This window comes from Protopterus annectens, chromosome 6.part0 (genome assembly GCF_019279795.1).
Source record: "Protopterus annectens isolate FY-2018-M chromosome 6.part0, PAN1.0, whole genome shotgun sequence".
Lineage (NCBI taxonomy): Eukaryota > Metazoa > Chordata > Ceratodontiformes > Protopteridae > Protopterus > Protopterus annectens.
In genome coordinates, this window is record NC_056737.1 from 1,989,977,702 (window position 1) to 1,989,991,957 (window position 14,256).

The following is a 14,256-nucleotide window of genomic DNA, read 5'->3' on the forward strand; positions in this document are numbered from 1 at the left end:
GTCAGGCCTAAGTACTGCTGTGTTACTCCAGAATATAGAAAAAAAACCTGGCACCTGCAGGGCATCAACCGGTGATCTGTCAGCTGTGCAATATTGAAAAAATCTAATCTTCTCTACCTTTGACTACTTGCCAGTGAATGAGGCTTATGTTGTAAGAGGTATTGTCTTTTAAAGAATGGCAGTAATCCATGATTATTTGCCATTTATGTCAACTCTAAAACTTTAATATCATGATGTAGGTAACTGCATGTCTATGATAGGGGTTTAAGCCACTTTTCAGAGAGATGTAGCATATCTTTTGGAACCTGATTATTAAGACAGGAAAATCATCTAGCTTACTAGAAATACTTTTAGTATGGTATGAATTAGTTGTAAACAACTTAGATTTGGACATAAGGAATATAAAGGATCCTGTATGGAGTGAGTTACTGTATGTTTGGTGACCCAGAACTGGGATGCATGTCATGATTCTTCAGTTAAATGAGGTGTAGTAAGGTAACTATGCAGACTTTGCAAAGCAGAGTTTCTGTTTTTTGAGATGATGGCATTTTATTTGTTGTTTCTGTGCATTATTATTATCTTTGGGCTTGTTAATGTGTATGACAGTTACTAACCAATTAGATTGCTTATATGAGCAGTGATGTTTTTCATTATGCAGATTTTTGTTTGCATAATGTTTAGTTTGCTGTATTGTGAAGAGAGGATAAATGATAGGATGATTTCTTTAGATTTGCTAATATTATGGTGCGGGGACTAGGACACAAAAAACAGTCTCAGGAGGGCCAATAGAAGAAGGTTAGTTACCTGGTAAGCTGGCTGATAGTCGTCTAAGTGCTGTTTCAATTAAATTCAGTGTCATGTTACTTATTACTAGCCAGTTATAGGTTCATAGGTATTAATTAGGCTAATGGCCCTGGAGCCTTTACAAGCCTAGCCCATAGAAGTGCCCTGGCATGGTGTCACCTGAAGTTAGTTCCCAGTGCCTCTATCAAGTAGAGCCACTGGAGTGATCCCCAGGGTGAACTTTCTACTTCTCATCCACTCATCAAGATTTCTCTTGAAGCGGGCCAGTGAGGTGCTCTGCTTGACATGTTCGGGAAGTCTATTCCAGAGCATGGGCAGTCTCTGGGTTATGAACCTCTCCCTCCCTCCAGCATGTTCTGTTGATTGTGGTAATGAGGTTGAGATCTCTGGAGTGTGTGGTGTAGAGGGATTGGGATTTCTTTAGATGTAGCATTTTTAACAGAGCTGGGTCAGAGAAGGTTTTGTAAGTCAAGCAGAGATCGTCTCTTAGTAGATGATATGAGACAGAGAATAGCTGGAGTTTTATGAGTCTGTCCATGTAGGACATGTGTTTAAGGCCTAGGATCCCCTTTGTGAGGTACTTTTGTGGTCTTTCCAGCTGTTGCATGTGTCTAGTGAGGTACATTACACTTGATGATTGGCCTAATGAGGGAAGAGTAGAGAGAGATGATGACCTCTTTCTTCCTGGATGCAAAACCCTTGGTAATGAGATGTGCCACATAGAAGGACTTTCTGACCACAATGGCAATGTGGTGGTCAAAGGAGAGATTGCTGTCAACCTGTGTCCCCAGATCTCTTATAATGCCTTCAGTGTTCAGTGGACTCCCATTAATATGGTAATTAGTGGGAACTGAGTTTTTCCCAAAGGGGATGATGACGCTTTTTTTGGCATTAAGCTTAAGGCCATGGTTTTGATACTAGTCATTGGTCTCAGTGAGGCCTTTCTGTAGGATGTCTACATCACTTAGGGAGTTTATAATGACTCACAGCTTGCAGTTGTCTGTGAACGTGGTCAGCCAGAGCCTCTTTGTGTTGGCCTGGACTTCTGAGAAGTAGATGCCAAACAGGAGAGAACCCGCGACCAATCCGTGTGGGACTACACTCATGACTGGTCGGCAGTCTTACTTATAGTCCGCTACTTTCACACTATGGGTTCTAGCTGTGAGACAATTTGCAACCTACCTAGTGATATGGGGCTGATGCCTAGTTTGGTGAGTTTATCAATAATTCCTGAGTGCAGAATGGTATCATAGACCTTGGCCAGATTGAGGGAGGCAGTATGAATTGCCTTGCCCTCATCCACAGCTCTGGTGACTGACTCAAAGAAGTCAACCAAGATGAGCAGGCTTGATCTACCTTTCACAAAACCAAATTGTGTGGGATCTAGAGTTTGGAGATTCCCTATATCCTTGTTAATTAGGTCCATGATGATGTGCTCCATAGCTTTACATATCAGACTCATCAGGCTAATGGGGCGATAATTCCCAGGGTCTATAATCGCTCCCCATTTATGGAGATGGCTGACTGTAGCAGTCAGTCATTTGGTAGGGACAAAGCCTGAGGTGAGGTTGTGATTGAACAGGGCACACAGATGTGGTGCCAGTTTACTTTGTAGTTCATGTAGAACACATCCAGGGATATTATTGGGTCCCATGGAAGCTGTATTCTTGGCCTTGGACAATGCATCTTTAATCTGTGCTGCAGTAATTCTGGGTGCCTGACATTCCTCCTGTATTGTGATTGGTCCTTTGGGGGGAGAGGGGTAAAGCTGGCACTGAATCTGTCAGCTAGTATGTTGGCAATATCTGTTGGCACAGTATAGGAGGTACCATTGCCGTTGAGATTCTTGATATAACTATAGAAGGCTTTGTGGTTGTTTTTAGTGTCTGCCACAATTCTGCCTTCATAGCTGGCTTTAGAGGTTTTGATGAGGGATCTCAACTTTTTGTTGAGGCTAATAAGGGAGTTTTTCCAGTCTTGGGACTTCACCTTTTTCTGCAACAGTTTCTTCCATCTGTTGTACAGTTTATTAATGGCAGGGGACCACCATGTTGGTTTCCTTTTTTTTGGAGGATGGCATCTTGGTTCTGTTGGGTATGGCTAGTTCCATGCATTTATGTACGTGTTCGTACGGTGCATTGGTCTATGATTTGGCAGTTATGAATCTATTTTCCATTGACATGGGTGCCGTGAAGTTAGCCACCTCTGCGTTTAGGAGCCCAAAGTCAGCTTTGGAGAAGATTTTCATGGTGGTTACCTTTGCAGGGTTGCGGGTGAGATGTGGATTTCCATGTGATTAGTTTGTGGTTGGATCTAACCAGGGAGGAATTGACTATTGGTGTAGAGCAATGGATGCCCATGTTAATAATAACCAGGTCAAAGATGTTTCTTCCTCTAGTGGGAGTAAGAATGAGCTGGTCCTGGGCATTGGAATTGATGAATTCCAGGAAGCATTGGGCCAGTGTATTGGTGCATGAGTAGTTTTCCCAGTTGATGGAGAGGTAGCTGAAATTACCTAGTATGAGAGTGTTGGGTTGGGCCCAAATGTTTCCAGGGAGGTTAGGAATGTGGAGTGAGAGTCTTGGGACATGGTCGGGGACCTATAGCAGGCTGCGATCTGAATCGTTGTCTTACCCAATGTTAGTTGTACCTGAAGTATCTCAGATGCATTATGCTGGGCTACTAGTCTGTTGGTGTGCATATCCATTATTATTATGGAGACACCACCACCTTTGGAGCTTTGGTCCGTGTTCTGGGGCTGAAAGGTATGGAATGAGCTATAGCCTGGTACTGCAGGGGTGCTTTCTGCTGCTTTAAACCATGTCTCTGTTACAGCACAAATGTTGATGTTCTCCATTTTGGGGAGTGCTTCAAGCAAGTGCATCTTGAGATTTAGACTTCTAGCAGCATGACCCTCAGATTGCATTTATTTATAGTTGCTATGGTGATAATTTGGTCTTTGGAACATCGCCTAAAAAAGGCACTATAGAGGTGGCAAGAACCTTATCCAGTATCCGGAAACCCAGGGATGACAGATGCAGGCCATCTCTGACAAAGCATTGAGGTCTGTCAATCATGTCATGCCAAGCAGACAGACTGGATCCCCTTAGAATGACACCAGAAACTTAGTCAGTTGTTGAAGTCAATCATTTTCTGCTTGTACTGTGATATCATTCTGGGCGATGGTAGGATGCTGCTCACGGCTAGGGTCATACCTGCCTGGGCCACATAATCCGAGATCTCCTACATGTCTCTTTTCATGTATTCCAGGGAGGTGCATCTCAGGTTATTCACACCCAAATGGACAGTGACAGAGTCATACTTGTAATTGTTGTGGAGTGACCTGAGTGCGTGTGTTATGTGTTGGATTCTGACACCTGATAAACAGCTGACTGTTACCTTCTCCTTATTCAACCTAGTGAGTGGGACATCAATGTGCCTCACTATTATGTTACCTATGATTAGTGTATTGAGCAAGCTGTTTTGCCTTAGGGGTTTAGGTTGAGGGTCACACTGTGTAGGTGAGCTATGTGTCTTGTGGTTTGTGCTGTATTGTGGTGGTCAGTGCATTTCTGCCTTGGAGGTCTCTGCTGTTTGGGTAGCGTTTTATTGAGAGCCTCCACAAAGATGGGTGTGTGGTTTGTGTTTTTATGTGAGAGATGTGATGGTGGGTGTTCTGGAGGGCTATGTGTTCCATGTGGTGTGGTGCAGGTGTTGACCTTCTTCTCTTGACCAGCTATTCCGATCTTGGCTTGAGAGTTCATGGCTTCCAATTTGGATATATATATATATATATATATATATATATATATATATATATATATATATATATATATATGCATCTCTCACAAGTCTGAGTGTTGGGAGGTAAGAGGAGAGGGTTGCCTGTGTACATGAGACAGTTGCTACACTGCCTCAGAATTCCCAGGTTCACCAGGTTAATAGGAGAAAGCACAGGGAACTGACCTTTAGACATGCCAGGAGGGATGGTCATTATTACTAAGTACTGGATCTGTTTCCTTATATATTCCTTTTACAGGAAAAATGTCACTCAAGGTGACTGAGTCTGCACAGAGCACTGCCAAACACTTGAGGAGAAACTAATACATATACCCTGAAAATTTAAGCATGAAGTATTTAGGCAGATATTCTGAAGTTAGAAATCAAGCAGTACTTACTGAAAAATAAAGAATTAGCTTGTCAAGAATGATGAAAAGACGGGGGTCACATCTTATATATATATCTATATATATATATATATATACACACACACACATATATATATACACATATATATACATATACATATATATATATACATATATATATATATAATATATATATATATATATATATATAGATATATATATATATATATACATACACACACACACACACACACACACACATATATATTATATATAAATATATATATATATATATATATATATATATATATATATATATATATATATATACACACACATATATATATATATATATATATATATATATATATATATATATATATATATAAATATACGGGATCTGTACAGATCCCCAACTGCACTTTCCACTGAAACATTAATTGGCGAGCATACTTAACAGAAAGAATGCTGACAAGAGGAAACACCACCAAACACGATATCTGCACCAACAGCAAACGAAATGAAATTTATTAAAAATGAGCGCTTTCGGTAGAGAGCATTCTCCCCACCTTCATCAGATAATGATTTTGTTTCAAAAACCTCCTTTTATACACAGCTGATTATTGTTTAATTAGTTGACATAGTTACTAATAAGCTGTTAGCCTGAGGTATTGAAAACTAAAAATGTTAGCTTAAAGCTAAGCTGCACCAAATACGTTAAAACCATTAATGAAAAACATTGATAAAAATGTGTATGTACATATGCATATAAAAATAATTAACATAAATAAATAAATAAAGAATTTGTACATAAATACATACATACTCAAAACATGGTACGCAAAAATCTGTTCGGTAATTAATAATGTAAATATGATGAATACGTGGATTTGACTGTGTGAACATCACCAACCTGAGTAAATCAATAAAGAAAATACAAACGTTTTTGGAATTCTACATGAATCCTTTTAGAATTCTACATAAATTCTTGTAAAATTTTTATGTAAAATTTTATATATATACACAAAATGACCTATACAAGTTCAGGAAATCACATGCATCTATGCATTATATGTGCATTACTCTGTTATTATATTGTTTTTATTATTACTGCTGTTATTATTATCACATTATTAACACACTTATTAAAGTTTATATAAAAACTAAAAATGATGTAAAAGAAAATTAGTGTGAATAATGGATATGAGGACATGGTATAAAGACAAAAAGATAGAGAGATAGAAAGAGGGAATGAAAGCAGCAACCCTAAAACCATGTACATAACTAACTACCTATTAACTCATATCTAATATGTAAGAAATATATATATGATTATTTTGACCTGATGATATTTGCATCATTTTGTCACTTCTGTTTTTCAGCTTTTTAAACTTGTATTTCTGATTGGTGGTATCCCACAACCCTAATGGGAAAGGTGGGGGGACTTATGCTATTAAGTATGTATATGTCATGTTAATTAATTATTCAGATCTTTGGCTAGATATACCTACTTTTTAGGAGTCCAGATTTTCAGTGTTTATAGTATGAGAGGTTAGCTCTCCCCCATGGCTTCTCCTTTACTTAAGTCAGTAATCAGTTTCTGATCATCTGAGCTGTAGTCAGGGCTTCATCTGTCTAATAAATGGAGTCAGGTAACAAAATAAGAATTTGTTTAATTAGTCTAGGGTGGACTGAAGAAGTATGTCACAATTGTGACTGATACTCTGAAGTCCAGTTCTTTAATTTGTATGTTAGTATCAACATTGTAGTATCTCAAAACATTCCTCTTATTCTGAGGTACAACAATCTCAGATGTAGTATATATAACATGTATGTGTAAGTGTTGCATACAATGGAGAGTGATGTCCTTCCACAAAAACACTTATTGTAAGTATTAATGTGCATTTTTTTTCTAAGTATAGTTTTTTTTTCATGGTGGCTCTTGCTGTGTCACATTTTAGCAATAGAGTTGACTACAGACTTGGTAATATTCATACTGGATAACATACCTGGAAGCCACAGCAGGTAATGTACCAACCCAGCTAAGAAATTATATAAATGAATAAAGTAACAGTAAGTGCAACTCATTCTGAATAAATGTGGTCTATCAGTTGGCTTGTTGATAGAAAGGACTCCCAATTTCTGAGGTCAGTCCTTTTAATGGCATCAAAAGTAGCTTTACCAAAAGCTTTGATAAAACATGTGAACCTTTCTGTGAATGATATAAGAATCTGAGACAAGACTAATCTGCAAAATGGGACAGGAAGTTGAGGGATGAGTTCAGATTGTTGGAAATGCCAAAAGGTAGTTCAGTTATAGTACAAAGAAGTGGAGCATATTGCAGTGGTGAAACGGATAAACTATGGACTGAGTGTGAATTCACAGAAGATGAATACATCTCACAAAAGTCAAAATAAAACTCACAAAATGATATTTTCCATGGGGAGCAGTGGCCTCACATCTTTACATCTAGTGGACTGGGTTATCTCCAGCCATCAAACAACAGCTTTCTATAAAAACACTGGTTCTGACTGTAAACAGTACTTCTCTTTATTCTGTCACAAATTCAGATTTGCTGAATCTATTTTAAAGTAATTTGTTAGACTGCCAGAAAATTAACAGTGGCAATGTGGACACAAAAAACTCATAATAATGAAAATGAGCTGGGTTAGTCCTGTCAAGTTAGATCAAAATAAGTAGACAGAAATAAAATACAGTAAAGAGCATTAAGAAGAAAGTAAAATGAACACTGAGGTGAATTACAGTAAATGAAAAAAAGAGAATCACTGCCGTCCCACTGTACAAAATAACAGTAATACTTTATTGGCATGCTACTTGTAGTTCTGAAAGTCCTCTCATCATAAGAAGCTTATACACGAGGAAGGCATATAAAGGGGGTCTGGAAAAATTTCAGAGATGGACATGGATAACTCAGGGAAACTCAAGAAAGGATTTTTCCTCACAAAATGAATGGCAGACACAGATAAGATAAGATAAAGAAAGTATTAGAGTTACAAAGCACGTGAGGATGAAAACAACTGTATTCATAAGTTCCATAACAGAAGATACATGCAGATTGTAGACAAAATTATACTATTATTGTAAAAATAAAAGATAATATTAAGGCAATTTTGCTCCCGCCAGCTTAATATCTGCCTGGAGCAGTCTCAAAAACAGATATTCCTTAGCACTCATGGTACTTAAAGCAGAAATTAGGGTATAATGATGATTAATTAATGAGTTGCAAAAAGAGAACAATTATTTCCCCAATGAGAAACTAAGAATGCATTCATTTGGATATGCCTTTACTTAGTACAGCTTTTCTTTGAAAAGATCTTAGATAAACTTTTAATAAGAACAACTGTCAAAAATTATTCCACAAATATTGTATTCTTACACACCTAGTTCAATGTCCATATGGGGTCTTAAGGTGTATTAGGCCTTCACGGGGAATCAATAATCCTGATGACACGTCTCTAGGCAAAGCAAATGCAAAGACTGTTGCTTAAGTTCTTAGATGTCATCTGAGTACATGCTTTTGCTATACATAAAATAAATGGTGTCCAACAGAGAAATGAATGCTGACTGTTGGAGATGTTTATGTACCAAGGAAGGATCATGACAATATGAATTCTGTTAATGAGGCCAATTACAATTTTTTTTTACATTTCTTAATATGTTATGAAACATTCTTTTGCATGAAAGACTTTGTCTTACACAATAATTATTTTTTTCTCTTGCTATGCAAGTTTAAACATTTGAAGTCTTCAGTGAAACAATTCATAATGTGAAAAATCAACAAAATGTCTATTAGAAATCTGTTACAATTAACAGCAAGCTAGCCCATGTTTTTCATTCAATTAATATCACCAGTCAAAGTTTATACAATTCAAACTATTTTTAAACCTTTTCTTTTGAACAAGCAGACTTTGTGGTTTCAGCTGGTAAGCAGTTTATTACTTGACACAGAAAATTATAAACCTGTTTTCCTTCTTTTGAAATATATTCTTTTTATATCCCTTTTCGAAATGCTGATTCCTAATGAGTCTTTCTTAATAATGTTTCATGTGTGCTGACAACCACACTGATAAAACACTGAGTACTGCTTCATCAGTGGTCTAAAGATGTTATAACGTCTAAGCATTTCATCAAAATATTTTACAGCATCATGGATATCTGAAAGTTGCTTCAGTAACTATAACTTTTAGATTTAAATGACTGGATTTGGTTGTTTTCTACATTCCCATTCTATTGTCCATCTTCCCTTCCTTCATCCATTCTCTTTAGCCATGTTTGTATGCAAAGCTTCACTGAAATTTTCATTGAAATGATTAGCTCACACTGCTAATTTCACCGGATGCATCCCAAGCTTATTTTTTAATGGTTTTTGGTTAGACGAATGTACATCTCCATTAGAGTACATGATGTCCGAGACATTCTTTCATTGAGTCACTCATGCTCTGCTTACTTTGCTTTTCTGTTTTTGCCTGTTATCTCTAATGACCATGTAGTACAACATTTAAAAAAGAAAACTACAAAGCTATGATTTCTAAATGTCTGAGGAGCATGAAGTATCTTACCTTTAGCTTTAGCTCCAGCTGTTTTAAGGAATTTGATAATCCCTTAACGGATTCAAGTATTTCATAATGTTTTGCTACCATTTTCTCTATAAACTTCTTCCCTTCCACTGGACCTGTAAACATAAAGAACCATAATATACAAATGGGTTAAGCTGCCCATAACCAGATCGTTATAATATGGCTGTATTTGTTACAGATAAGGACTGTTTTTTTCTAATGTTCTGTTGAACTTCTGTTTAGAAAAGTTTAAATAGTACTTATAATTATGTTTCCCATAGCTGGGATGGCAGCATAACTCACCTTTATTTTTGATCACTTGAATAACCATTGAGGAGCTACTGTATGTCATTGTCTACTGACTTACACATTTTCAGAATAACTGGTCATAAGTAATGACAATACATTCGACCTTCTGACAGAAAGCAGACTTGGGCCTGGAATCAGTGTTACATTTGCAGCCTAGAGATCCTACAGAAAAAATCCCATACTGTATATCAAGTAATTTCTTCAGTGTACCATGATTAGTCCTGGAGGTGTTATCTAGGGTGAATTCAAATAATAAAACCATAAACACATTTCAAATGAAGGTTAATCTTAGTGCCAATCAAATAATTTGAAATTTTGTAATGGAAAAAGATGTTATGTAGCATATAAACTGTGTACTGCAAAAAAATCAGTGACAAGAGTAACTTGATGACAACATTAATAATCAAGGCTCATTACAAAGAAGCTACATATGAGGTAGAGCAAGGGTGTTTGCCAGTCACTAATACTGCATTGCACTGGCAATGTCATGCAGTAAAATGGTAGAAAAGAAAGGAAGGGAGTGCGAAAGAGAAACAGAGAAAGAATACTGAGGGAGCATTCGCATATAAAAACGTTGGTGTCAGTATTATTGGTGAAGAGTAATATCTTGTTAGGGTTGAAGTCGGAGCTTGTTTTAGCTGTACAGAATAACTTTGTTATGAAATATTGATGGTTGGTGAGCCTGGTGACCCTGGCGACCGTGGACAAAATGCAATGGAAATTAATTCAGGAGGCAAGAAAGGGTGATATTGATGCGCTAGAGATGTATTCAGGAAGTATGAGGTATTGACAATGGAAAAACATGTATTTGGTAGGTAGGTAGGGTGACCTTGCCTTAGGTTGAAAGAAGTTTTTCGGAATACTCAAGTTATGAATCTTTAGAATGAAGACTGAGATGTCAGTCTACATTTTCTTCTCAAAATTGCTGATCTCACATTAGCTAGGTATTTTCTTCATGTTTTCTACCCAGAATTATGTTATAGTATAGAAGTTGACAAGGTCAACTCAACATGTCATGAAGTGAAATCATGTTACTAATGTTTTTAATTTTGTATGTATATAAACATTTATTTATTGATTCAAATTGTGTTAACCAGGTAGCCTAACTGAGCTTATTCAAGGAACATATGTAAACAATTTGGTGAGAAGGTGTTGTACTTTAGAAATTTTAGAATTTCTTTACTAAATTAAATGTAGATTTATATTCTGTCAATGAATAACTTAAAACAGCTTTTCAATATTAAATACATTGGTTTATATTATGCACACAGTTGACACTTTCTACATAATACACACAAAAGTTGGGCATTTCTTAGTGAAGTGCGAGATTTTGCTGGGCAAAAATATAGAAAACCAGTAAAAAAACTTTAGCTCACTTTATTTCCAAAATAATAATGTAGAGTTGTAGAATCTTAGTTGCTTCTTTTGTTTTGTATAATTTCATAGGTTAGTACAAAGCTAACTGCCCTTGCGAGCCATTTAAGCCTAGCCAGTTATCCCTTGTGAGACTCAAACACTGCACCTTGTGTTTGTAAGGAAAATACCTTAACCATTAGGCCACCCTCCCAACCTATGTTAAGGTACTTAAACATAGTATATAGATTTCTACAATATTTAGAATGAAGTTAGAAAATTTCTTTTCTTCTAAAACATTAGGAATTAGCCATTTTTATCTTTATTTTATTTTATTTATTTTTTGCCCAGAGAGCATAACTGTCATTTCTGGACTGTAATAGGATAACAGGGATAAAACTAACTACCCTATATTTAGGAAATATGAAATGTCCTTATGTGGTTTCGTGTCATTTTGTTAAAATTGCAACATATTGTACAATGGTTTCCTGTCTGCAGTTACCTTTTTGGGATAGTGCAGGTACTCATGAGATGAGGTTCCCCAGATGGCATTTTTCAAATCTGATCTAAAAACTTCATAAATTTCACATTATGAGACAAAATCTTCAGAATACTTACTTTATGGGTCTATATCATAAAGTCTTATCATATAGTTAACATGTGAAATTTTGGTCCTTTTATGAAATTATATTTTGGGTTTGCAATAAGCAAGAAGACTCTCATTTTCATGATATAAGATGCCAAAGATGGGATTTTAAAACTTTAAAATGTTTAAATGTATAAAGTTATAAAAATTATACCAAATAAAATTCAGGATGATAATGTTGGCAAGTAATACTTCAGGACAAAATCATTAGAATATTTAACTTAGGGGGTTATAAAATGAAGCAGGATACTTCTTTGTGTGACTAATCTTAAAAGGTGATTCCACATCATGACACATTTGGACAAAACTGCACAGCGGTGGTGCAGTGATTTGTGAAATAAGTATCGCTTGATGGCACTTACAAAATGTGGGCTGTAGGGATGGGCACACACGAGCAAACATTGGGAAGTAGCACTGATCTATTCTCTGTTCCCAGGTGATTATTGTTAGTGATGCTATGGTAAGCATCTGCAATTCTTGTTTCGTTAAATGCCCTTCTAGTATAGGCAGGACTGTACACATATTTTCAGTTCTGCAGCATTATAATATTTACAGTCACTAAAAAAGCCTGATTGTAACACTGGCAACTCTGTAGCTTTCTGTTTTCTTCTGGTCAAACCAGAACATTTTTGTCATAGCAAACTCTTTTCTTGGTGGCTGTTGCATCAGCCAAAAGGGACTCAGAACTTCAAACATTGTCTTTCTTACTCCTTTACTTAATCTTTCAGAGTCACATTGAGGACTAACCCCTCCTTTCTGCCCAAGATTGCTTCTTAATCAAATTTAAACCAATCCATTTTAGTAGCACGGGAGAATATTTATTTCATTGTTTTGATATTCATAAAAAATTAGTTTATTATTTTTTTTTTTGTCCTTTGGTAACAGAGTCTGACTGACCCAATGGTCCATTTTCAGTGGAGGCTCAAAAAGAAAAGCTCTACAGCATATTCAAAAACATTTAAAAAAAAAGTTGATGAGTAATTATGTACAAGGGGGGGGGGAAGTCCCTTAACAGATTAAATATTGTACAATGAGTTGAGGATAAAGGCTGCTCAAACACACATAAAAACACTTTACAATAGCTGATAAGTAATTATATGCAAGGGGAGAAGAGCCCCACAACAGGCAAAACTCTTTAGAGCAGATTGGGATATACCTTATATACAAGAGGATAAGAGTCCCCACAACAGACTGAAATGCATTTGTAGAATATTGTGAGGAGAAATTGTGATCAAGCATACACTATGTTCTGCAAATAACAAAATGCTTTGCAGAAGTGGATAGCGAATGCCAAGTAAAGTAATACACAGTTATTCAACGTATTGACTATATTTCTATTAATATATGGAGATGAGAAATAAGAGAGATTACTGATGCCTAAATAGAGAGCGTAATAAAATGAAATGAGGAGAAGTAATGTGCAGATGGGAAATTATGGACATGGAGAGAGCTGATTAATAATAGAGAGGTGAGAATATTCTACAAGGACACTAGAGAGGAAATAAATAGTCATACATATCTGCTACTAGGATGAAGAGGTAGAACTGCATGCATTAGTAGTATGGTATCACCAAAGTAAGAGCTACCTTTGATAGTGTACTACTACCCGCTAAGATTTGGTAGTGTTAGTGATTGAGAGTGTAGTTAAAGTAAGTAGGTCGTTATTCATCTGTTTTCAGGGTTGTGCAGGTACAGGTGTCAGATAGGTATTTTTTTAGATTGATCTTGAAATTGGAAAGATAGATGGTATGTTTAAGGGATAAGGGAATAGAGTTCCAGGAGTGAGCTACATTGCTGGGACAGTGAGAGGTTCCTGCTGACAGGTGGCATTTTGTTTTAAGATCAAAGTGATCTAGAGAAGGGGTGGGTGTATGTATGCAATAAGTCTAGTAGGGCTTTACTTTCTTTTGGTTTGTATATTAATCTGTGGACTAGGAGTAGTTGGCTGTGTTTTGCATGGCTAATTCAAACCAATCAAGCTGTTTTCTGGCTAAGCAGTGATGAGTTATGTTTGGTGAGTTAGTGACAAATTTTGCTGTTTTATTTTAATACTGGTTTAGTTTCTTTTGGATGGAAGTTTGAAGGTTAAGCATTACTAGGGAGCTATAAAGTTAAGTGGGATGTAAAAGTATAGAGGCCAGGAGTTTCCTGGATGAGTCAGTTAAGCATTTTTTTTCTATAGAGTGTCCTTAATTTTTGGTGAGTTTTTTGATAACCTGTTGCACATGTATTTCGAAGTTCAGGTTATCATCAATTATACAAACAGCATGCTCATTGTAAATCAAGCATACACCAATGCAAAAAATATGTGGCTGTTCCAAGTATTATTGAGCAGATGGAATTTGTATATGCTTGGTAATGTTTTGAGGCATACTTTATGAGGGATAGAACAAAATATGAGAAAAAAAAGAGATGTTCT

General features: G+C 36.4%; 1 protein-coding gene across 4 annotated transcripts in view; it reads right to left on the bottom strand.

The window, feature by feature from the left end:
* CCDC141 (coiled-coil domain containing 141) overlaps nt 1-14,256 on the bottom strand; it is a 2,268,332-nt gene that overhangs the window by 493,913 nt on the left and 1,760,163 nt on the right. For all 4 annotated transcript variants that reach the window (XM_044075309.1, XM_044075306.1, XM_044075307.1 and 1 more), the window contains one exon: nt 9,533-9,645. In XM_044075309.1, coding sequence (XP_043931244.1) covers nt 9,533-9,645 — 113 coding nt within the window. The remainder of the gene's footprint in view (nt 1-9,532; nt 9,646-14,256) is intronic.